Below are 23,398 nucleotides of genomic sequence, written 5' to 3'. Positions count from 1 at the left end.
CATAGAGGATCCACATGGGGAACGGAATGACAATACGGAAGGTGAATTGGAGTGTGTGGCGTTCTAGGGGTTCAGGGCTTTATAGAATCTGGGAGGAGCGGAAATCCAAGTGATACTGGCATATAAACTGACATTAGACACTGTGCCTTCACTGTGTTCAACATAAAAACGAAAATGGTCTGAAAATTCAATTGAGTTTACGAATAACTTCTACTGTGTGTATCTCAGATCGTTGTACAGCGCTATGTAGTAATCCTCTTCCAGAAATTTGCCGTTCAAGCCACCGACGAAACCAGAATTGTCTTTGCGATTTTCTCCACTCTTCGTTGCCAGTCACTAACAGAGTTTATGCAGTTATTTTAATCGCATCCATTTTCGCACAGAAAATGTGTGGTCTGCGAGCCAGATAAAGCCGACAGCGGCCGCTAGACAGTGCTGAGGGATCAAAACACGTCTACTAGCTCGTCCCGTGTGCCGATGGCGCCGTCTTTCGTGAGGTTGGATGTCCTGTCCGCATCCACATCAATGTTAGTTATATTGCCACTTGCGAGGGCAGTTTTAAGGGCAGTGTTGCCTCGCATGGTCCAAAATTTCCCAGGAACAGTCCGCCTGCTTAACTGGGTGGTTATGTGCTTGCCTCCCATGCAGTGAGCCCAGGTTCGAGTCCGGGCCTGGTTGGAGATTTTCTCGATTCGTGGACTTGGTGTTGTGTTGTCCCCATCATCATTTCATCCTCATCACTGGTCCGCAAGTCGCCCAGTGTGGCGTCGACTGAAGTAAGACTTGAACTTGGCGACCGAACTTCTCCAGATGGGGCCTCCCGGCCAATGATGCCGTATGCTCATTTCCATTTTTCCGTGGCACAAGAAGAACTGACCTGCCCCGAGGATGGCTTCTACAACGTATCCCAATCTTCTGTAAATACACTGAGATGACAAGAGTCATGGTATACCTCCTAATGTTGTGCCACACCTCCTTTTGCCTGGAGTAGTGCAGAAGCTGGACCTGGCATCCACTCAACAAGTCGTTGAAAGCCCTTTTCAGAAACAATGAGGAGCACTGCCTCTGTTGCCGTCTGTAATTGCCAAAGTGTTGCCAGCCCAAGATTTTGTGCACGAATTGACCTCTGGACTATGTCCGATTAATATCCGTGGGATTCATGTTGTGTGATCTGGGCGGTCAAATCATAGGCTCGAATTGGCCATGATGTTCTTCAAACCAATTGTGAACAGTTGTGATTCTGTGACCGGGTGCAGTGTCATCTACAAAAATTTCGTCGTTCTTTGGGGACATGAAGTCCACAGATGACTACAAATGGTCTCCAAGTAGCCGAACATAACCATTTCCAGTCAGTGATCACGTAAACGCACCGCACACCATTATGGTCACGAGCTCAGGAGAGATGCCGCAGGTGATGTAACACTGTTACAAAAGACACTCGTCTCGGATGTCTCCTGCCATAGCCCATTAACCCCCAATTACACCCCACTGTCCTTACGGATATGTTTTTCGGTTATTGCACGCAGTGTTGCTTGTCTATTAGCACTGACGACTCTATGCAAAAGTGGCTGTTCTCGGTCGTTAAGTGCAGGCAGTGGGCCAACGCGTTGTCTTCGTTGAGATATAATGCCTGAAATTTGGTATCCTCAGCAGGCTCTCGACGCTGTGGGTCTCGGAATACTGAATTCCTGAACGGTTTCCGAAATGGAATGTTCCAAGGGTCTAGCTCCAACTGCCATTTCGCGTTTTATAGTCTCTTAATTCCCGTCGTCCGTCCATAATCAGGTCGCAAATCTTCTCACGGGGATCACCTGACTACAAGTGACGGCTCCGCCAACGCACTGTCCTTTTATACCTGGAGTACGCCACATTACCTCCATCTGTATATGTGCATATTCCTATCCCACGACTTTCATCACTTCCGTGTAATTCGGTCGGTATTAAGCAACTCTGACCTTCAACGCTGGTAGTTCGATAATATTCACACCTGTCAGCGTGTGCTTCATGTGGAATTGGAAATGTAACATTCCTCCTGAAGCCTGAGGGTATTTCGCCAGTCTCATATATGTCGTACACAAGATGGAATAGTTTCGTAAAGGCTGCGTCTCCCACGGATCCCAATAATTCGGTGCAAATGTCTAATCCAGGAGCCTTGTTTGGACTTACACGTTCCAGTGTTCTGTCAAAGTTTTCTCGCAGTATAATGTCTCCTATCTCAGATCCATCTACTTCCTCTTCCCTTTCTGTAATATTGTTTCCAAGTTAATTTCTCCCGTAGAACTCCTCTACGCGCTCCTTCCATGTTTCAGCTGCCCTTTCTCTGCCTACCACTAGCTTGCTCTGCAACCTTCATACAGCTGCTTCCCTTTTCTACAAAGGTATCTTAATTCTTCCTATAGGTGGTATCTATCTTTGCTCTATTTGTTCATGCTTCTGCAGCTTTGCATTTCTTCTCTAGTCTTTCCTGCTTAACCATTTAGCACATTCTGCATGTCTCATTTTTAGACGTCTACATTCCTTTTCGCCTGCGTTAATTGCTACAGTTTATTATTTTCTTCTTTCGTAAATTAAATTCGGAATCTCCTGTGTTTTCGCAGGATTTCTACTAAGTCTAGTCGCTTTGCATATCAGTTATTCTTTTGCCTTCACTGTTTAATTTTTCATTTGGTACACATTCGGCTTCCACTGTATTTCCTCTCCCTGGTTTAGTCAAACGTTGGCTAATGCTCCATCTGAAACTCTCAATAATCTCTGTTTCTTTTAACTTATCCAGATTCCACCTCCGTAGTTTCCTACCTTTCTACAATTTTCATTGACTGTTCATAAACAATAAAGAGGGCGGAGAAGCAGACAGAGGTTCCAGGCACTCTCTTGCCCTTGGGGTGTGAAACTGCCCCAAAAGGGCGGAAGAATCAACAATGAGGATGCAGAAGGCAATGAAAACCTCTTCATAAAAAGCAAATAAGATATGATCACGCTGAAAAAGTGTCACGATGGTCTCTTCGTTGGCAAATGATTTCGGTCCAGTCCCCCATTCCGATCTCCGGAAGGGGACTGCCAAGGTGGAGGTGACCATGAGGACACATGGAATATCCAACAATGGGATAACATTGTGCGAGTCGGAGCATGGAATGCCAGAAGTCTGAACGTTACAGGAAAGATAGAAAATGTGAAAAGGAAAATGCAGAGGCTAAATCAGGATATAGTGGGAGGTCAGGGAAGTGAAATGGGAAGACGATGGAGATATCTGGTTAGACGAATATATGGTAATATCAACAGCAGCAGAGAATTATATAACGGGAGTAGGATTCGTTGTGAACAGGAAACGAGGGCAGAGAGTTAGCTGCTGTGGGCAGTTACGCGATACGGTTGTTCTTATCAGATTCGCCAGCATACCAACAGCAACAAATAAAGAAGTACATGAAGATATGAACGGGTAATTCACTACGTAAAGGGAGATGAAATTCTAATAATCGTGAGTCATTGGAACGCCGTTGTAGGGGAAAGAATAGAAGAAAGACTTACGTGGTGTTATGGGCTGGGCAGAAGGAACGGGAGAGGAGAAAGACTAATTGAGTTTTGCAGTACATTTCACACTGTAATAGCGAATACTCTGTTCAAGAATCACGAGAGAACTTGCCTTGTCAGACTTGTACTGTGCAGCGTTCTCATATTATCCTTCAATCTGTACATATTTTATAAAGATGACTACGTTATACGCCACAAAGGATCAGTCTTGTGTAAGCCAGGCTACGGAACAGTTGATCGTTTTTGGAACCGCCGGATATATTGCTCTCACGATAATACCCGTTATATACTACTGCAAGTAATGAGCTTTTTGACCCAACTACTACTCACGCAACTGGACAATTTTCTATATGACGGTCAACTTGCGAAACTACCGTCCCTACAACCTGGCTTCTTCACGGTGACATTTTCAACTACGTACAAGTATTGTTTTGGTACTTACGAATGTATGTCGTTGCATGACTACAGCTGACGATGCTTTCCAATGCTTATTCACCGTCTTTTCATATTTTGAACGATCTGAAGACGGCTGCAGATAGCAATCGAAAACAGTTATCGAACTTTAATTGTGATAAGAAAATTTCCTAAGGATACTTGGAGGTATGAAACGGTATATTACAGGACAGTTTACTTACGATTTTCTTGTAACGTTCGGATATTTACTGAATAATGTCGTTCTCCTCTATTAAGAAAAAAATTGATAATAAACTCTAGAGGACCTGTTGACGTCATAAGTATACCAAACAAAGCGGAGTTTTGCTCCCTACATTCTCATCCAAATCAGTGAATGTGGAACCTGGGTCCCCTGTATAGAATGTAATACCTACATTATTTAACGCACCAAATAAGCCACCACGGACTGTAGCTTAAGAGAAAGCTCGACAGGTATGATAATAAATCGTCAAAAGCAATAACACTGTTTCCCAAGAATGAAGAAATCAATTCCATACTCGATAAATCTGAGCCACGAACGGCAAGAATCTTCAGCACATTCGCTTTTGAAGCAAAAGTAATAACATTTACAAAAATATTCGTGTATTAGGAAGTCGACCGAAGTGTAAAAATGGACGAATGATTAGACTCCATGAAAAATTTTAAGTATCAAGGAGAGTGCGTATGATAATAACAAACATCAATAGAAATAGATGCTTCTCTTGCATGAAATACGTGTTTAATTTCTCTCGCTTAAAGTGGGGTAAGCTCCAAGTATACTCATATTCGAAAGTATTTCTTCATGAGTAAGCTATAGCTTATGTCAATAAAGCAGTGTTATTGGCTGTTTATACATGTATTTCATGATAATTCATGTCTCTTGGTACACAAAAATATGTTCTTTGCGTTAATTAAGTAGAAAATAATTACAACCAAACATTATGCTTACGACGCATGTGACTGCTTTCTCACCGACTGAGCGCTAGCGCTGCTACAACCGTCAAACGATAACGATTTTCGCACCAGAGTGTGTGGTGACGGTACGTATGTATTAGACTGTGCTATGTCTTTCTTAATAGCAAAGACCTTGCAGTACAAGAGAAGTCTTTCACAGCAGCGACGATTAACAAATGCTTAGAGCACCTAAGGTATGTGTTTAGAGCCTATGTTTACTGGACATTTTTTCGTGTTTTGGTCGCTACTGCCACCTCTCAAAATACGGAATATTTTTTTTTTAAATTCGCAATGTTTTATATAGGAGAATGGCGGTGACGCAACATTGTGAAATATTAACGATTTTAGTTCGGTAACCTCAAGCGCTGTCCCTTGCCGCCAGAATGTGTCGCACGTTACGCCAGTCACTAAGCTCTTAACGATCAGCGTAGCCTCGACAATGACTGTGCAGAGCAAAACCGGAGTTGCGCAAAGGTCTCTTCTGGAATATTATAGTTTCATATGACACTTGTTTTGGTCACCAAAAAAATACATTTTCTTTATTTTTCACTTCTCATGATGTGTTTCAGATCTTATTCGATACAAGGTATCTTGTCATTTTATAAACATTTCTTCATGATGTAAGTGAAGTCATATGAAGGAATGTTCACAAAGTGAGAAGATAATATCTATCGAAGTAAGATCTGATGATGCTGACACCAAAACGCGTCATGAGAAGTGAAAAATAAAGAAAATATGCTTTTGGGAAGTAAGACAAGCGCAATAATTTGTACAAGTTGTATTTTTCTCGATTTTCGTCGAAACATGATCCTTAAGTGTTGGCTATCCTTTAGCCTGAAGTAGGCATAAGTTTTAACGTTTAAGGTTATTCTAGGCCTGGGCAGTTCAATATCTGTGCTAATGAAAGTCTATCTATTGCAGCGATATTATTTAAGGCCGTGAATCTCTAACAGAAGAGCATCACAATATATCTTCTGCTAGTGGTGTGACTATTCCAGATATACAAATTAGCACCTAAGAACAATAAAGGATAGGTATGTTACAAATAAACAAAGGAGAGAGAGAAATAAATGTTATTATATCATTAAGTCAGAGAGCGCACAAATAACGACAAGCAAAGGTTAGTAGAGATTCGTGCGTCTGTGAAAAGATAATGCGCGAAGCATGCAACAACTGCCACTGTCATACCTTTGCAAAAGGTCTGGCAGAGAACCTGACAAATTTCTGGCCCCATGTAAAATCGCGAAGCATATCTAAGGCTTTCATTTATTCCCTTGTTGACCAGTTTTTTCTGTGGCAGTTAAAGATAGCAAAACGAAAGCCGAAGCTTCAAATTTCGCATTCCAGAAATCGATCACGCAGCCGAATCGCACAAACGTAGCGTCATTTGAGCACTGGACAGATGCCTGCGTGGACGACACAGTAATACGTATCTGTGGCGTGTTGGGGAACAGCTGAAAGATTTGAAAGTAAATAAGTCACCAGGTCCGGATGGAATCACAATTCGGATTTACAGCGAGTACTCTAAGGCACTGGCCCCCTACCTAGCTTGCAGTTATTGCGATCTCTCGCCAAGAGATTGGAAAAAAGCGCAGGTGACTACTGCACATAAGAAGGTAAAATAACGGATCAGCAAAATTAGAGACCAATATCCCTAACTGCCGTTTGCTGCAGAATTGTTGAGTATATTCTCATCTCGAATATAACACATTTTCTTGAGGCCGAGAAGATAATGCCCACGAATCAGCATAGTTTTAGAAGCATCGCTTGTCCTTTTCTCACGTAATATACTGCGAACTACGGATGAACGCCAAAAGACAGATTCCGTATTTTTAGATTTCCGGAAAGCATTTGACATGGCGTCCCTGTGCAGGCTATTAACACAGATACGAGCATATAATTCATAGATGCGTGAGTGGCTCGGAGGTTTCTTAACTAACAGACAGCGAGTTTTCATCATACCGTTAGCAGTGCCCCAGGGACGTGTGATAAGACCGCTATTGTTCTCAGTATACATAAATGATTTGGCGGACGCAGTGGGCAGCAATCTGGTGTTGTGGTGTACCGTATGGTGTCGAAACTGAGTGACTGTAGGAGGTTACAAGCTAACTTAGGCAAGATTTCTAGTTGGTGTGATGAATGGTAGCTAGCTCTAAATGTGAGAAAACGTAAGTTAATGCGGATGAATAGAAAATCCTAACCCGTAATGTTCAGATGCAGCATAAATCCTGCTTGACACAGTCACCTCGTTTAAATATCTGAGTGTACCGTTGCAGAGCGATATGAAATGGAACGAGCTGTGAGGACTTGGTAAGGAAGGCGAATAATAGCCTCTGGTTCATTGGGTGAATTCTAGGAAAGTATGGCTCATCTGTAAAGGAGGTCGCAAACAGTATGCTGGTGCAACCTGTTCTTGAATAGCGCTCGAGTATTTGGGATCCACATCAGGTCAGATAGAACGAGGACATTGAAGCAATTCAGAGGCGAGGTGCTATATTTGTTACCAGTATGTTCGAACAACAGGTAAATGTTACGCAGATGCTTGGGGAAATCAAATGGGAATCCCTGGCGGGAAGGAGACGTTCTTTTTGAAGAGCATTATTGAGAAAATTTAGAGAACTGTCATTTGATGCTGACTGCAGAACGATCCTCCTGCCGCCAGCATACACTTCACGTAGGGACCATAATGATCAGATACAAGAAATTAGGGCTCATACGGTAGCATGTAGAGAACCGTTTTTCCCTCGCCCTATATGCGAGTGGCACAGGAAATGAAACGATTTGTAGTGGTACAACGTACACTCCACCACGTACTGTACAGTGGCTTGTGGAGTATCTGTGTAGATGTAGATGTTTGTGGTGAGGTGTTTATTCGTTGTTATGCAGTGATATGCAGGTAACAGAATATTATCCTCTGCCCACAGGTGGCCCGCATCGTGGAGAGCCGTGCGGCGGGCTTCCCCGTGGGGCGGTACGTGGTCGGCTACTGGGGGTGGCGCGACCGCACCGTGGCCGATGTGGGGCTGGACGCGCCCTACTTCATGTCTCCGGCCATGCTGGTGCCAGACCTGGGGGAGCTGCCCCTCTCCCTCTCTCTGGGGGTGCTGGGCATGCCTGGAATCACGGCCTACTTTGGACTGCTTGAGGTCTGCAAGCCAAAGAAGGGAGAGGTCGCCGTAGTCAGTGGGGCAGCAGGTGCTGTGGGGTCCATAGTTGGGCAGATAGCGCGCCTCAAGGGGTGCAAAGTAATTGGCTTCGCGGGATCAGACGCTAAGGTAAGACACTATCCCATTTTGGTTTCGCTACACTGTATTGCAAAGAACGTAACTTCGAGGAGGAGTACATTTACATGAATTCAGACATGGTACCTGATATTCTGTTTAGTTGAATCGAGAATGCCACCAAGCAGACTGGCGAATGCCTAAAACTGGACTGCATCTGTTCTTCCTGCAGTCTCAGATTTCTGCAGAACAAGCACGTCCTGTCACAAGTAAAACTACTCGAGAGACAAGCCTGAATTTGAGGCAGGTAACTGGAAAATGTCGTGAATTTGGTGCCCTGCTTAAATTTTTTTCCTAGATTATAAAAAAGACCTTTGATTGTGTCATGTGGGACGAGTAGAGGCATGTGCTCAATGATTTTGGGATTTCGAAGTACCTAGTATCATTATTGAAAGATCTTCGTACCAGTCATACCGCAACCGTAAAGGTGGATGGTGATTCCTCTAAATGCTAAGACGTGACAAATGGAGTCAGTCAAGGTTTTATACCAGGGCCGGCCGCAGCCTGCCACACTTCGTGCTGGCTGCTTTGCAGGCCAAGGCTTGGTCCGGTCCTTCTTGCATTTGATCATTCCTTTCTGGAAGTACCCGGTACAGCACGACATTTCATTTACACCACTGGCCATTAAAATTGCTACACCAATAAGAAATGCAGATGATAAACGGGTATTCATTGGACAAATATACTATACTAGAACTGACATGTGATTACAGTTTCCCGCAATTTGTGTGCATAGATCCTGAGAAATCAGTACCCAGAACAACCACCTCTGGCCGCAATAACGTCGTTGATACGCCTGGGCATTGAGTCAAAAGGAGCTTCGATGGCGTGTACAGGTACAGCTGCCCATGCAACTTCAACACGATACCACAGTTCATCGAGAGTAGTGACTGGCGTATTGTGACGAGCCAGTTGCTCGGCCACCATTGACCAGACATTTTCAATTGGTGAGAGATCTGGAGAATGTGCTGGTCAGGGCAGCAGTCGAACATTTTCTGTATCCAGAAACATGCGGTCGTGCATTATCCTGCTGAAACGTAGGGTTTCGCAGGGATCGAATGAGGGGTAGAGCCATGGGTCGTAACACATCTGAAATGTAACGTCCACTGTTCAAAGTGCCGTCAATGCGAACAAGAGGTGACCGAGACGTGTAACCAGTGGCACCCAATACCATCACGCCGGGTGATACGCCAGTATGGCGATGACGAATACACGCTTCCAATGTGCGTTCACCGCGATGTCGCCAAACACGGATGCGACAATCATGATGATGTAAACAGAACCTCGATTCATCCGAAAAAATGACGTTTTGCCATTCGTGCACCCAGGTTCGTCATTGAGTACACCGTCGCAGGCGGTCCTGTCTGTCATGCAGCGTCAAGGGTAACCGCAGTGACGGTCTCCGAGCTGATAGTCCATGCTGCTGCAAACGTCGTCGAACTGTTGGTGCAGATGGTTGTTGTCTTGCAAACGTCCCCATCTGTTGACTCAGGAATCGAGACGTTGCTGCACGATCTGTTACAGCCATGCGGATAAGATGCCTGTCATGTCGACTGCTAGTGATACGAGGCCGTTGGGATCCAGCACGGCGTTCCATATTACCCTCCTGAACCCACCGATTCCATATTCTGCTAACAGTCATTGGATCTCGACCAATGCGAGCAGCAATGTCGCGATACGATAAACCGTAATCGCGATAGGCTACAATCCGACCTTTATCAAAGTCGGAAACGTGATGGTACGCATTTCTCCTCCTTACACGGGGCATCACAACAAAGTTTCACCAGGCAACACCGGCCAACTGCTGTTTGTACATGAGAAATCGGTCCTCATGTCATCACGTTGTAGGTGTCGCCACCGGCGCCAACCTTGTGTGAATGCTCTGAAAAGCTAATCATTTGCATATCACAGCATCTTCTTCCTGTCGGTTAAATTTCGCGTCTGTAGCACGTCATCTTGGTGGTGTAGCAATTTTAATGGCCAGTAGTGTAGTATTGCAGTGTGTCATAAGCTGGTAGGCACGGCTCTTTACAGCTGGGCAGAATCATGGTGTCAGCGCTGTCTACCGTCCGCTATTTGTTTGTGGTATGACAGACGTTCACAGGTCCAGTGGCTGTTAGCACAAAGAAAGCAGTCTAGCAATCCATCGTCACAAGCCTCTAAAAAGGAATGGGGATGACAGAAGATAGGGATTATTATTCCCAATATGTCTTATGCATTTGCATAAGTGATGGGTACAGCAAATTTTTCTGTGAAACTAAACTGAAGGGCCAAAGAAACTGGTACACCTGACTAATATCATGTAGGGCGCCCGCAACCACGCAGAAGTGCCGCTAAACGACGTGGCATGGACTCGATTAATGTGTGAGGTAGTGGTGGAGGGAACTGACACTATCAATCCTGCAGGGCTGTCCATAAATCCGTAAGAGTACGAGGGGGTGGAGACCTCTTCTGAACAGCATGTTTCAAGGCATCCCAGAAATGCTCATTAATGTTCACGTGTGGGGAGTTTGGTGGCCAGCGGAAATGTTTAAACTCAGAAGAGTGTTCCTGGAGTCACTCTGTTGGACACGTGGTGTATCGCATTGTCCTGCTGGAATTGCCCAAGTCTGTCAGAATGCACAATGGGAATAAATGGATGCAGGTGATCAGACAGGATGCTTACGTACGTGTCACCTGTCAGTGTTGTGTATAGACGTATCAGTAGTCCCATATCACTCCAGCTGCAACCACCCCCACCATTACAGAACCTCCACCAGCTTGAAGAGTCCCCTGCTGAAATGCAGCGTCCATGGATTCATGAGGTTGTCTGCATACCCGTACACGTCCATCCGCTCGATACAGTTTGAAACGAGATTCGTCCGACCAGGTAACATGTTTCCAGTCATCGACTGTCCAATGCCGGTATTGACAGGCCCAGGCGAGGCGTAAAGCTCTGTGTCATGCAGTTATCAAAGGTACACGAGTGGGCCATCGGCTCCGAAAGCCCATATTGATGATGTCCCTTTGAATGATTCGCACGCTAACACTTGTTGATGGCCTAGCACTGAAACCTGCAGCAGTTTGGGGAAGAATTGCACTTCTGTCACGTCGAACGATTCTGTACAGTCGTCGTTGGTCCCGTTCTTGCAGGATCTTTTTCCGGCCGCAAATATGTCGGAGATTTGATGTTTTACTGAATTCCTGATATTCACGATAGACTCTTGAAATGATCGTAAGGGGAAATTCCCTCTTCATCGCTGCCTCAGAGAGGCCGTGTCCCATCGCTCGTGCGGCAACGATAACACCAGACTCAAATCTTGATAACCTACCATTGTAGCAGCAGTAACCGATCTAAAAGCTGCACCATACACTTCTGCCGTATGTAGGCATTGGAGACCGCAGCGCCGCATTCTGCCTGTTTACATATCTCCCTATTTGAATACGCATGCCTATATCAGTTTCTTGTATATTACAATACCATGCAGAAACAATTTAAAGATTTAGCGAACAATGAAAGAGCGAAAAATTACAACAATCGACAGACGGAATTCACTGTTCTGCAGATCAAGAATCTTTTTGTGCTACATGGACAGGCATGCCACACTGGTACAAATGAATGGTACGAGTAGTAAAGTTGCTGAAGTCGCTCACATTATTCCACTCTCAGTTGTAGCAGTTTTCCATGGAACTGATCGAAGGTATGGAGGCTTTATATATCAAAGTACGTCGATTAAGTCAATACGCTATTGGTGAATTTATGAAAAAGAGGAGGACGGGGTGTTTGGAGAGGAGGCTTGAAAACTAGATCATCCAGAAAGGACTGGAGACCTAGTATTTTAAGTGGACTTGACTGCACACTGCCCACAATAAGACATTGCAAGGGAGAAACATCTTTCTTCTGATTTTATGGGAATGCATTCAAAAAGAAGATCGGATTATAGAAGGGACATATTCAGACAAACACAGTCCAATTCCCTAAGCTCGGACCGATGACCACGCTGTCTGGTCTCCTTCCCCAAACCAACCAACCAACCAACCCTAAGCTCGCTGCTGTTAAGGAAAACGCGAGGTTTGAAGAATTCATTGTGCCCATGAAAGAATCACAAGGATAGTGTCCTACGACAGTCTGTCTGTCTTACAGGTGTTCTCGAGGACGTTTGCCATCTCAGTTGAAAGCGCTCCTGTGCATGTGCAATTAACTGTAACTGACTGACCTGAAAGGTAGTTCCCGTTCTAATGAGAAATATTTTTGCGTTAAAACTGTCTAGGACGTCTACATTGCTTTCCCCTCGTAGAATTTCCAAGTCTCCAAAATGAGGTTGGAAAAGTGCTACAATATTTCGACCGGCATAATTGTGTGAAACACATTTTTTCTATTATGAAACTAAGCGAATCATGATTTACAGCAACCTGAGTGCGAAAATCTGTGAATCTGTCGGTGTCTGCCCTTACGCCGAGAGTTTGTACCGCACAAAAATTATATTATATTTTCAGCGCGTCAAAAATAATTGCAAAGCACAAAAAATTGTTTCGTTCGTGATCTTTGTTGTTGGGAAACGTGAAATATAAAAGCAAGTCGTATACATTGCGACTGCACTACCATTTAAATGGTCTGTGTTCGCAGTTTCCTCCTCTTCCCCATTCACATACAGACAGCTTGCTGTGGTCACGACGGTAATGTGCAGCGATGCTGAGTGCAGGAAAATGTAATATCTACTCTTTGCAGATGATAGTGCCCTTATTGTTGGAAGTGGGGAGGAACTTATTGATCTGTTCTCCAGAGTGAAGACTACTTGTTTAAATTTAGGTCTCTAGATAACCACAAAAAAACCCAAACTAATAGTTATAATACACCAAGATATAGATCAAATGCAACTAGCAGGCTGCTTAACAGATCTGAATGTACTGAATGACTATATCTGTTTACGGTCTCTGACAAATGACACGGGACAGTGTGATAAAGAATTTAAGTGAGGAACCGGATTTCCTGGTCCCGACGGTTAAACTCACTAAGGTCTGGCAGAACCGGGCAATATCCAAAACAATGATGATGCGTCTGGTGGAATCATTCTTGTACAGTCGTGAGACGTGGGCCGTGAAAGCTAGTGGCAATACTCGAACTGATACCTTCGATATCCGGTCGCGGAAGACGTTATACGTATCATGGACAGAAAGAAGAACCAATGCTTCCATTATAGAAGAACTTAGAGTGATAAGAAATTTATCTTCCCATCTCATTCAAAAATATTTCTAGGTCTTTGGGCACATTTTGAGAATAGAAGCAGGCAGTTTAGGGAGGATCGTCTAGTAAGGCAAAATCGTAAGCAAAACACTACGAGAAAGAGCGGCAAGGAGATGGTTGGATCATGTGAGGAAGATTATCACTCTACCTCTCTACTTTATTTTAGAAAGAGTTAAAGATCGAGGTGGATGGAGACGTCTGGTCGATGATTCAGTTACTTAAGAAATAAATGACGAAATGAGGTGACGATAATCAGTAATGAGTGAACCAACTAATGATGATGATGAAAAGGTCCAGATGGCGTTAGCTTAACATACAGTGTCACTACCAATTCTGCTGGGTGTTATTTATCCAGATTTCATTAGAAGAGAAACAAAAAATAATGAAACGAATATATGTACTGACTGAGAATATGGTAGATCTACGAACGCATTGTGCTCAATGTAGGGCCCTACATTCACAGTGGATTATACATGTACATGCAGATGTAGAAGCTGCATGTATGGTATAGCATCTGATCTGCACTTAATTGAATAGTGTGGCTGAGAGCTGTAATGAATATCTGAGGCACATAGTATTGGACATGTATTGTTATCAATGAAGACATGAAAGAAAGTAAGGACAAACTTGAAACTCAGCGTCTACATGAGTATGGAGGTTTTTTAACTGATGAATTAGCTATGATGAAGAGTGTTTTGTTTCCTCACTGTATACTGTATTGATAACACATTTTTTAATCATTTTCAAGCGATTGACTATTTATTGGCCGGAAATTTCACATACCCGAAATTCCTTTTTCTCTCGATCTAGTTACAGAGTTATAAATGTCTTTGATCTTGGAGAGTACAGCCAACTACAGCTACTCGAATGTCACCGCCATATCGGCTTTTTAGGAACAACGATCTATGCTGATCCTATGGAACAGAATACATCATAACATATCCGGAAGTTATTAAAAGAAAATAGTCAAAATAGAGAACACTACTACATTAATAATATCACTTTTATAAGTGCTAGTCAAATGAAAATGATTCTGATGGAAAAAAGCAAAAATGATTCCAATGGAAAAAAGCAAGTATACTTCATAACTTAAAAAGTAATCGGAGTAACTGCCAATACGTGTAGACCACTGTGGGAAAAGATGGTCACTACCTTCAGCGAAATAAGGAGCAGTCAAATGGAAATGAGAAGGGGGAAAAAATAAGTCAGCTGTTTATTATTTCAAAATTAATTGACGCAACTGTTATCACATTTATTCCACTGTGAGACAAGACGGTCGTTGCCTTTATGGAGACACGTTTGCGGTTGCCCACAGAATCTTGGTTGTAACCAGACGTGCACCTCTCCGTCCGAAGAAAAGCAACGGCTACGAATGTCTTTCTTCAGTGCTCCAAAAATGTGGAAATCGCGTGGGGAGAGATTGAGACTGTATGGAGGATGTGTGAGGACTTCCCAGAGAAACTTCTGCAGCCCATTGGAAAAAAAAAAACTTGGCAACTTGCCAAGGGTCAGGCCCACATATTGCTTCGATTTCGCTGCAGAAGTTTCGCTAGGAGACCCTCACACATCCTGTATAGAGTCTAAATCTCTCCCCATGCGATTTCCACCTTTTCGGAGCCCTGAAGAAAGACATTCTTGACTGTCAATTTGCTTCAGATGGAGAGATGCACACCTCAGTATAACCAAGATTCTGTAGGCAATCGCAAACGCTTATCCACGAAAGGAACGACGATTTTGTCTCACTGTGGAGTAAATGTGTTAACAGTTACGTTGATTAATTTTGAAATAATAAACAGTTGATCTACTTTTTCCCATCTGTCTCATTTCTATTTGACTGCTTCGTATTATTCCAGAATGAAAAATAAAGCGCAATTGGAAATAATAATAATAATATAGTACAAAAATCTACCACACTTTAGAGGTATTATTTATGGAGATAGAAAGGGGAAGGTGTTGACTGTGGACCTATTAGTAAGAACAGTCCAAACATTCGCCTCGAACGATTTTGAAGTGATTTTGTACAATAATCCATCTATTTCGACAAAACTATGATCATTTTTCCATAATTTGCATTGTGGATCTTCTTCTTGAGCTGCCTTTAACTCTTCTTCTCAACTTATTGTAAGACAAACATTGACTTCTCGACTCATTGCAACAGCTTTCAAATGTCCAGGTCGGTGAATAACCTTAAACTGGTATTCACTCAGTCTTAATGCCCATCTTGTTAATCTGGAACTTGTATCCTCTAAGCTCAATTACCATTTATGAGCAACGTGATCTATAATAACCGTGAATTCTCTTCCTGTTAAGAAACATATGTGTTATACCAAAAACCAAAGCACAAAGCACAAAACTCCTTCTCAGTAGTAGTATAACTACATTCTGCTTTGTTTAATTGTCTGGAAGCAAATGAGATTGGATGTTCATGACCATCCACTTCTTGAGACAAGATTGCACCTATAGCAAAATTGGATGCATCTGTTAAAAGAATAAAAGGTTTACTGAAATCCGGATAGGCTAACGTTGGGGCTGTGGTTAGAGCAGTTTTAAGTTGTTCCATTGCCTTTTTGCACTCTGTTGACCAATTAAATGTGGTTCCTTTCTTCAGTAGCTGTGTCAATGGAAGAGCTATACTCGCATAACGGGCTATAAATCGTCTGTAGAAATTTTACAGTCCCAAGAATGATCGTAGTTCCTTCAAATTCTGTGGTTCAGGAAAATTCTTTACATCCTCAATTAATTTTGGATCAGGTCGAACACTTTCACTGGTGACCAAGATAGTTAACTTTACTTTGTGCAAAATGGTATTTATCTATTGACGAAGACAGGTTTGCGCTTCTTATATGATCAAAAACAGCCTGTATTCTCTCAATATGCTGCTTCGTGTTCTCACTAAAAATTATTACATTCTCTAGGTAAACAAGTGCTTGTGTTGGGTTGAGACCTCGTAAAACTGAATCCATCAGGCGTTGAAATGTAGCTGGAGCATTACGAAGTCCAAATGGCATATGATGATACTTGTATACTCCTGTTGCTGTTACAAATGAATTGTTTGATTGATCATCTGGATGCACTGCTAATTGGAGATAACCACTTGTTAAATCACATACTGAAAAAATTCGACATCTACCAAAAAAATGGTTCAAATGGCTCTGAGCACTATGGGACTTAACATCTATGGTGATCAGTCCCCTAGAACTTAGAACTACTTAAACCTAACTAACCTAAGGACATCACACACATCCATGCCCGAGGCAGGATTCGAACCTGCGACCGTAGCAGTCGCGCGGCTCCGGACTGAGCGCCTAGAACCGCTAGACCACCGCGGCCGGCCGACATCTACCCAAGTAATCCAAGGTTTCCACTAAATTTGGTAAGGGGTAAATGTTGGGTGTGTTCACAGCATTCAAAGATCGCTAATCAACACAAAAACGGAACTGTGGTTCTCCAGAAATTGATTTCTTCTTTACAACAGGCGAACACCATGGTGGGTCTAAAGGGTCTCTTGGTTTTATAATTCCGGCTTCTAATTGTTCTTTAACCATGTTTTCTGCCAACTCTCTTTGACTGAATGGTATTCGGTAAGGTTTCTGTGTGATTGGTGCTGCATTGCCTGTATGAATACGATGCTGAACTAAATGAGTGACAGGTAAATTTGCACGTTCTCGGAATAAATCTGCGTACTCCAACTAAACAGGCGTAAAATCTTCTGTTCATCAGCTGTCAAATTTTCTATCTTCTTCCAAATCTTGCGCTTCAGTTCATTATTAACTTCGTCTCCTCGTTGCAATTTTGCGGTACTGTTACAAAAATCCGTGTTGATAACTGCAGCATTTGTTACCTAATCTGGAATCTGTATTACGTCACTGTAACTTACGCTCGACATTTCAGCAACTTTCTTTCCTCGTCGCAAAACATCATCCTCATTGCTCATATTCGTTATTGTAACCGGGACTTCTGCGACATTCTGTCTCACCATTGTAGCGACACCTACACTTCTAGCAACATAACAATGCATTATATCCAGTAACTCACTTTTCTCGGATCGCTCAATTAATAACAGACTTCCTTCCTTGCATCGGTATGACTTAATTTCAACGTAGATTGTCTTTCCTGCTCCCTTGAGAATTTGCTGAGGCTGATCAATTTGAACATCGACTCGGACGGTTTGAACTGAGTATTGCTGCTCCTTTGAGTATGGTCTGAAGAACGATTTCCTAGGTTGTAGTTGCTACGGCCTAGTCTGATCTTTCTTTCTGCGAAAAATATCTCTGCCCCGTTAGCGGACAATAAATCAAATCCAAGTACACCGTCGTAACGTGTTTCGTTATTTGAAACTACTTGCACCCTTGCTGTGTATTTATCTTTATTTTCACCCTCATCTTGGCCTTGGCCAAGAATTAATTCTACGTCAACTTCTCCATAGTTGCGTAGCTTCCCTCCGTTTAATCCTCGCACTTTTAATAGCGGCGGTTTCAGTTGATCCCGTTTATCTATGCCACACCACATTAATGAGATTTGTGCTCCTGTGTGAATAAGTAGTTTGATGTTTCTCCCACGATATACAGCACCTATCACGAAGTCATTTTCGGTCTGGTTTTCACTGGAACTAACAGAAACCACTGTCTCTGGCAAGGGGCGGAGGGAGTGGTGGCCCGTACGTCCCCGTACTCGTTTAAAGATCTGGCAGAATGTCTGTTGTTCGCATTACCTTTATTCTTGTTGCGACAATTTCTCGAAACAGGACCCTGCATCCAGCAATGATAGCAGATTTGATTCTCTTTACAATCCTTACGCTTGTGACCCAGCTTATTGCATCTGTAGCAGTGTACTGTCGTGTTGAAAACTCTGCGTTCTTGCTTCTACATCTCATTCGGTCGTCTTAGTGCTTCAACGAAAACAACAACTGATTCTACTGCTTCCTGAAACGTTTTACATCGCGCCAGTCTACCAGCTTTGCTTACTTCCTCTCTGTGCAATGAACGTGTCCAAGGCTCTCTGGTCGGCTTCGAACAACTGAATGCATTTTCATTTTCATCTTCTACTAACTCGTACGTTTGAGCGTTGATGTTTCGAATTCTTTCGGCAAACTGCTCGATAGATTCGTTTCGTCGCATTCGCAAACTGTAAAGCGACTCTCTGTAAAATCTGATCGCGTTTTTACGTTTAAATCTCTGAACAACAATCGTTCTAAGCTCATTGTAATCTTCTGTTTTCATGCAAGTAGGCTCCGCGCTAATGAAATCTTGTGCTGCTCCCTGAATTCTTAATTTGGCAAACACTAGCTTATCGGAATCTCTCCATGATCCTAACAGGGCGGCACCTTCAAGTTTACGAAAAAACATTTTCACGTCATCTTTGGTTTTCCCGCTAAACACTGGTACTGATGGCAACAATGAAAAATTCTTTATTGTAGTTGTACTGCATGAACTATCATTTGACAAGTCTTTCGGAATGTTACGCTCGCTTCTTTCTGCTTTTAACTGCCGAATCTCTTCTTGCAGTTCATTAATAACAGTTTGTAGGTCGACAACGTTACTCTGACTGGATTGCAACATTTTGGCTAATTTAACGCCAATGAGTCACTCAATGTAAAATAAAAATCCATCACTACCTTTCATATTCTAGCCAAACTGGAGTAGACGAACCTGAATTCCAGTGTTGGATGTCCCCGCGTAGTCGGAAGATGTTCATGCTGCTGCTGCTCGAAGTTCACGTTGTACTGCACCTCTTCGGGACTGAAGATTTTCCATAATTATCCCCATGCTGACACGACTTCCATAAGGGGGTAGTTTGTGTTACTGCCCAGGATGATAATTAATCAAAATATTTGTCAGTATTTGTTAGAGGTGGGTCCTTGAGGTACAGCAATACGAGAAAACGAGAAGTAAGTTTAATCAGATTTATTAACAAAGACGGATTACAAAACACGCACACTACGCGTACCCATCATCACTGTTGAGCCGTGGAAAAATTGCTGTTTTGAAGAGCGCGCCGCAGCGCGTAGTGTGAAGCAGTCGCCCTCCGATTCTGGCGGTGGCGCCGCTGTGGCAGTCGCAGCTTTGGTGTCTCCCCCTGGTGGGAAAGGGGAAAAGTTGCCTGTTCACGTGCATTTAAGGGGCGGTATGAGCCCGTCAAAGAGGTTAGTCTGCCAGTCTCGGTGAGTCTGGTCAGGGGGTCAGTCGGAGTGAGGCTAGGTCAGTCTCGCGTCACCAGTAATCCCCCCCCCCCCCCCCCCCCCCCGCCCCTGGTCTATCTGCCGTACGTTAATAGCTGCCTCTGTCATGTTTGTCGGATTCGGTGTTAACGAATTTATGGAATTAAGGTAAAGGCCGAATTCCTGAAATATGTTTTTATCTTGCCTATCATCTTGCGAGTCGTTATATGTGTAATGTAGAGCATGTTGTACATTTCATGTAAGTCTGAATTTCATGGGTTTTATAAAGTTGCCACCCTTCAACCGTAAGAGCCCTTTTAAAAACAAATTGCACTTTTTGTGGCAAATAATTTCTTAGTGTCAGTGTTTGTACCATTTCCATCCCTCTTACGGGGTGCATAGTTAATGTGTTTGTGTGAGTTGTTAAAATTTTTGGTTTAAAGTAATCTGGTGTGTTGCAGATTTGCACCAGTGTAGTTTTTCAGAGGTTGTTCGTGACTACGGCCGTGTTGAAAGGGAGCGGAAGCTTCTCAGCCCGAAGGCTCCTACTGAATAATTGTAACTTGATATTTCGAGGTTGCTTTCTGATTGTAATTTTAAATCTGTTTTTGAAAAGGCTTTTAGGAATAAAATTCACATTTGTTAAAGGTAATTTTATTTTCCATCAGTTACTTTCTGGCAACTACTTCCACGCTCACCTAGTGTGATTAAATATGTTAATGTCCTTGGTGAATCGCTAGTAAATAAAGTAAATTCCTTAAGAAAAGATTTTGAAAGTCTCGCGTCCTAATTACGGTCGTATCGAAAAGCTCCATGGTGAGCTAAGAAGAGACATTCGCGCCCGAGGCCGCGCTAGTTAGTACTGCCCGCTGCGGACGGCGGCCAGTCACCGCTGCGTCGCACTGCGGTCGACGCGCGTCTACTGACCAAGCGAATCGTCAGCATTCCAGACAGGTCGGCTGGCGAGCGCGTGTTACATATTGTATGGCTGCGCGCAACCCGTAGACCGTTACAATATTATATATTTAGTATTTTCTACTATGTCCACCATTTCACTCAGCCATCGAAGTATACACTTGAGTTTGTATTATTCATAAAAGCAGCCCATTCTGAAAGCTATACTTGTAGAACCATACAAGAATAAGACGATGTATAGGAGTGTTTGATTAAAGTGTGACTTGTGTGATTATCTATCAGGACTGATGTGGTACTTGTGTATAGTGTTATACCATAATCTTCCAACGAGAACAGTGTTTCAACAAAGCAGTGGCTTCTACCATACAGCTATTAACAAATATGTTCATTCTGCAGATTCAGTAATGTGTTTGTTAATGTAACTGTGTCGATTTTTCGACCAATTAGAAACTCTTCCTTTTACTTCAAATGCTGAAATAGACATACATATTACAAATTTTTTGATTACAACCAGCATTAAATAGAAAAATGTCTTTCTACATAATTACAGAACAGACAGGATACTCAAAGGTAGCCACAGCCTGGGGGATGTTTCTAGAATGAAATTTGCACTCTATAGCAGTGTGTGCGCTGATATGAACTTTCCTGGCAGATTAAAACTGTGTCCCGGCTGTAGCAAAGCCATGTCTCCGCAATATCCTTTCTTCCAGGACTGCTAGTTCTGCAAGGTTCGCAGGAGAGCTTCTGTGAAGTTTGGAAGGTAGGAGACGAGGTACTGGCGGAATTAAACCTGTGAGGACGTGGCGTGCGTCGTGCTTGGGTAGCTCAGTCGGTAGAGCACTTGCCCGCGAAAGGCAAAGGTCCCGAGTTCGAGTCTCGGTCCGGCACACAGTTTTAATCTGCCAGGAAGTTTCATATCAGCGCACACTCCGCTGTAGAAGGAAAATTTCATTCTAAAATCAGACTGTTAGAATCATAAAACAGGTGGTCCTATGTGTCTTAGCCAATGTGTGTAAAAGACAATGATGGAAACTCACATGTTGGTCACGATTGCAGTAATCCTACTTGCGACCAAGATAGTAAATGAAAATAAAATCTCAGTAATTGTTTCCTGTGTTCACATGAGGTCGCAAACATATTTGCGACAACTGAACACAGAACACAAAAGCAAGACATTGCTGATGTCATTAAAATAGAATTACGACGGGGTACATGTGTATAAAACGACAAAAACGCTAGTTTTATGAAATTGTTGTGAAAATTTTAGTACAGGTAGCAATTAACTGTTGCTGGCGCACTATAAATGATAACTTCAATTAACTTTGCAAAAGCAGACATAATGTCTTATGGGATAACAGCAATCAGTGATTTTATGTTACTTTAAATCCGTCTTGATTGCAAAATTTTTTTTTTTATTCATATGACCGGTTTCGGTTCATTCAGAACCATCTTCAGATCTGATATTTAAGTTACAGGAGTAACCCGTCCAATTCAGCAATGTGAAAGTTGCTGAATTGGACGGGTTACTCCTGTAACTTAAATATCAGATCTGAAGATGGTTCTGAATGAACCGAAACCGGTCATATGAATAATAAAAAAAATTTTGCAATCAAGACGGATTTAAAGTAACTTCAATTAACGTTTCGAATCTACACGAACTACAATAATTGACGTAAATCGAAGATTAGTCTTTGCACTCATTACAATAATTTGTGAACTTAATTAAGTTACTGATAGTGTTAAAAACATTTAACTGCATATGTTTCGTGCCAGCGTAAGCCACAGTCCTCCACTGACTCAGTTGCCCTAATGGTGCTATTCCGACATACCCGTCGGACAAAACCTCTGGTAGTAGGGTTCAAAAATCGTTCGTGGAAACGTTAGTGTCAATGAAATTTTGGACCAGACATGGAGGTGGGCTCAGGTAATCTAATGGGTAAACCACCAGCTAACGTTGCGTACGGGTCTGTGGCTTTAGCTACACCTTGGATCGATAAAAATGATTGTCAATGAAATTCGCCAACAGCCATTCAGTATGACATGGCACAAATCCGGCTTGTGGATTTTATCAACGTAATGTGATAATGAGTTTAATGGATGAAGTCGGTTTCAGGTCTCTGGTCCCAAAGATCACTTGTGCTATCATGTTTCTGTAACCATGTGCAGTGTAAATATTGATAAATCAAAACATGTCTTTACAGCTCAGTATTTATTTCATAAACAAATTGCGAAAGACGCCCCCAACAGACATCGGACATGTTTATGCACTGCTGCCGATATCCATTTAGTTGGTATCCACAGAACTAGGAAGTATTACAGGTTTGCATGATGTACCACATCATCAACTCATTTCCAAGTAACGCTTGATTTCTCTCTATAATTCATTTAACGAGAGCGAAGTGATGTCACAAAAACTAAATATAACAATGTATTTAACAACAGAATTAAGTTTCCTGAAGGCCAGCTCTATTTTCGTTTGTACTAGAATTAATGTAAAAGAGTTTTTCTGTTGCATACTAAATTTGTGTGAATCTAAAGGCTTAGCCTAAACGATTCATTGGGTTTCAAAGCACTGTTTATTTACAACTATGCAACACACAGAGACAGGTGGAACATGAAAAGATAGATAGATCCACCAAGTTTTTGGTACATTCTATAAATATTCAATATGTGCATTCTTGGTCACCTGACAAGTATCCCAATGTTCCTCAAGTACTTTCACTAGCATGTCTCCGACAATGTCAGTCGCAGCAGCAAAACTTTAATCTTAACATAATCCAAGAGGAAGAAATCACATCGCGAGAAATCCTCTGAACTGGGGGGGGGGGGGGGGGGGGTGGGGGGGGGGGCATGGCAACAGAGGAACATTACAGAGACCAGCGCGCTCTGTCAAGCGATGTGGAAGAT

The 23,398-nt window shown here is 42.7% G+C and overlaps 1 protein-coding gene across 1 annotated transcript; it reads left to right on the top strand.

Moving 5' to 3' along the window:
- Positions 1-830: 830 nt before the first annotated feature.
- LOC124623129 (prostaglandin reductase 1-like) lies at positions 831-22,779 on the top strand. The gene is made up of 3 exons (XM_047148918.1): positions 831-902; positions 7,839-8,189; positions 22,693-22,779. The coding sequence occupies exons 1-3, from the start codon at positions 831-833 to the stop codon at positions 22,777-22,779; spliced, it is 510 nt and encodes a 169-aa protein (XP_047004874.1).
- The last annotated feature ends 619 nt before the right edge of the window (positions 22,780-23,398 follow it).

The sequence above is a fragment of the Schistocerca americana genome, chromosome 7 (assembly GCF_021461395.2).
Source record: "Schistocerca americana isolate TAMUIC-IGC-003095 chromosome 7, iqSchAmer2.1, whole genome shotgun sequence".
Lineage (NCBI taxonomy): Eukaryota > Metazoa > Arthropoda > Insecta > Orthoptera > Acrididae > Schistocerca > Schistocerca americana.
The sequence above is the reverse complement of the archived record's forward strand: the minus strand, read 5'-3'. Positions and strand labels throughout refer to the sequence as shown.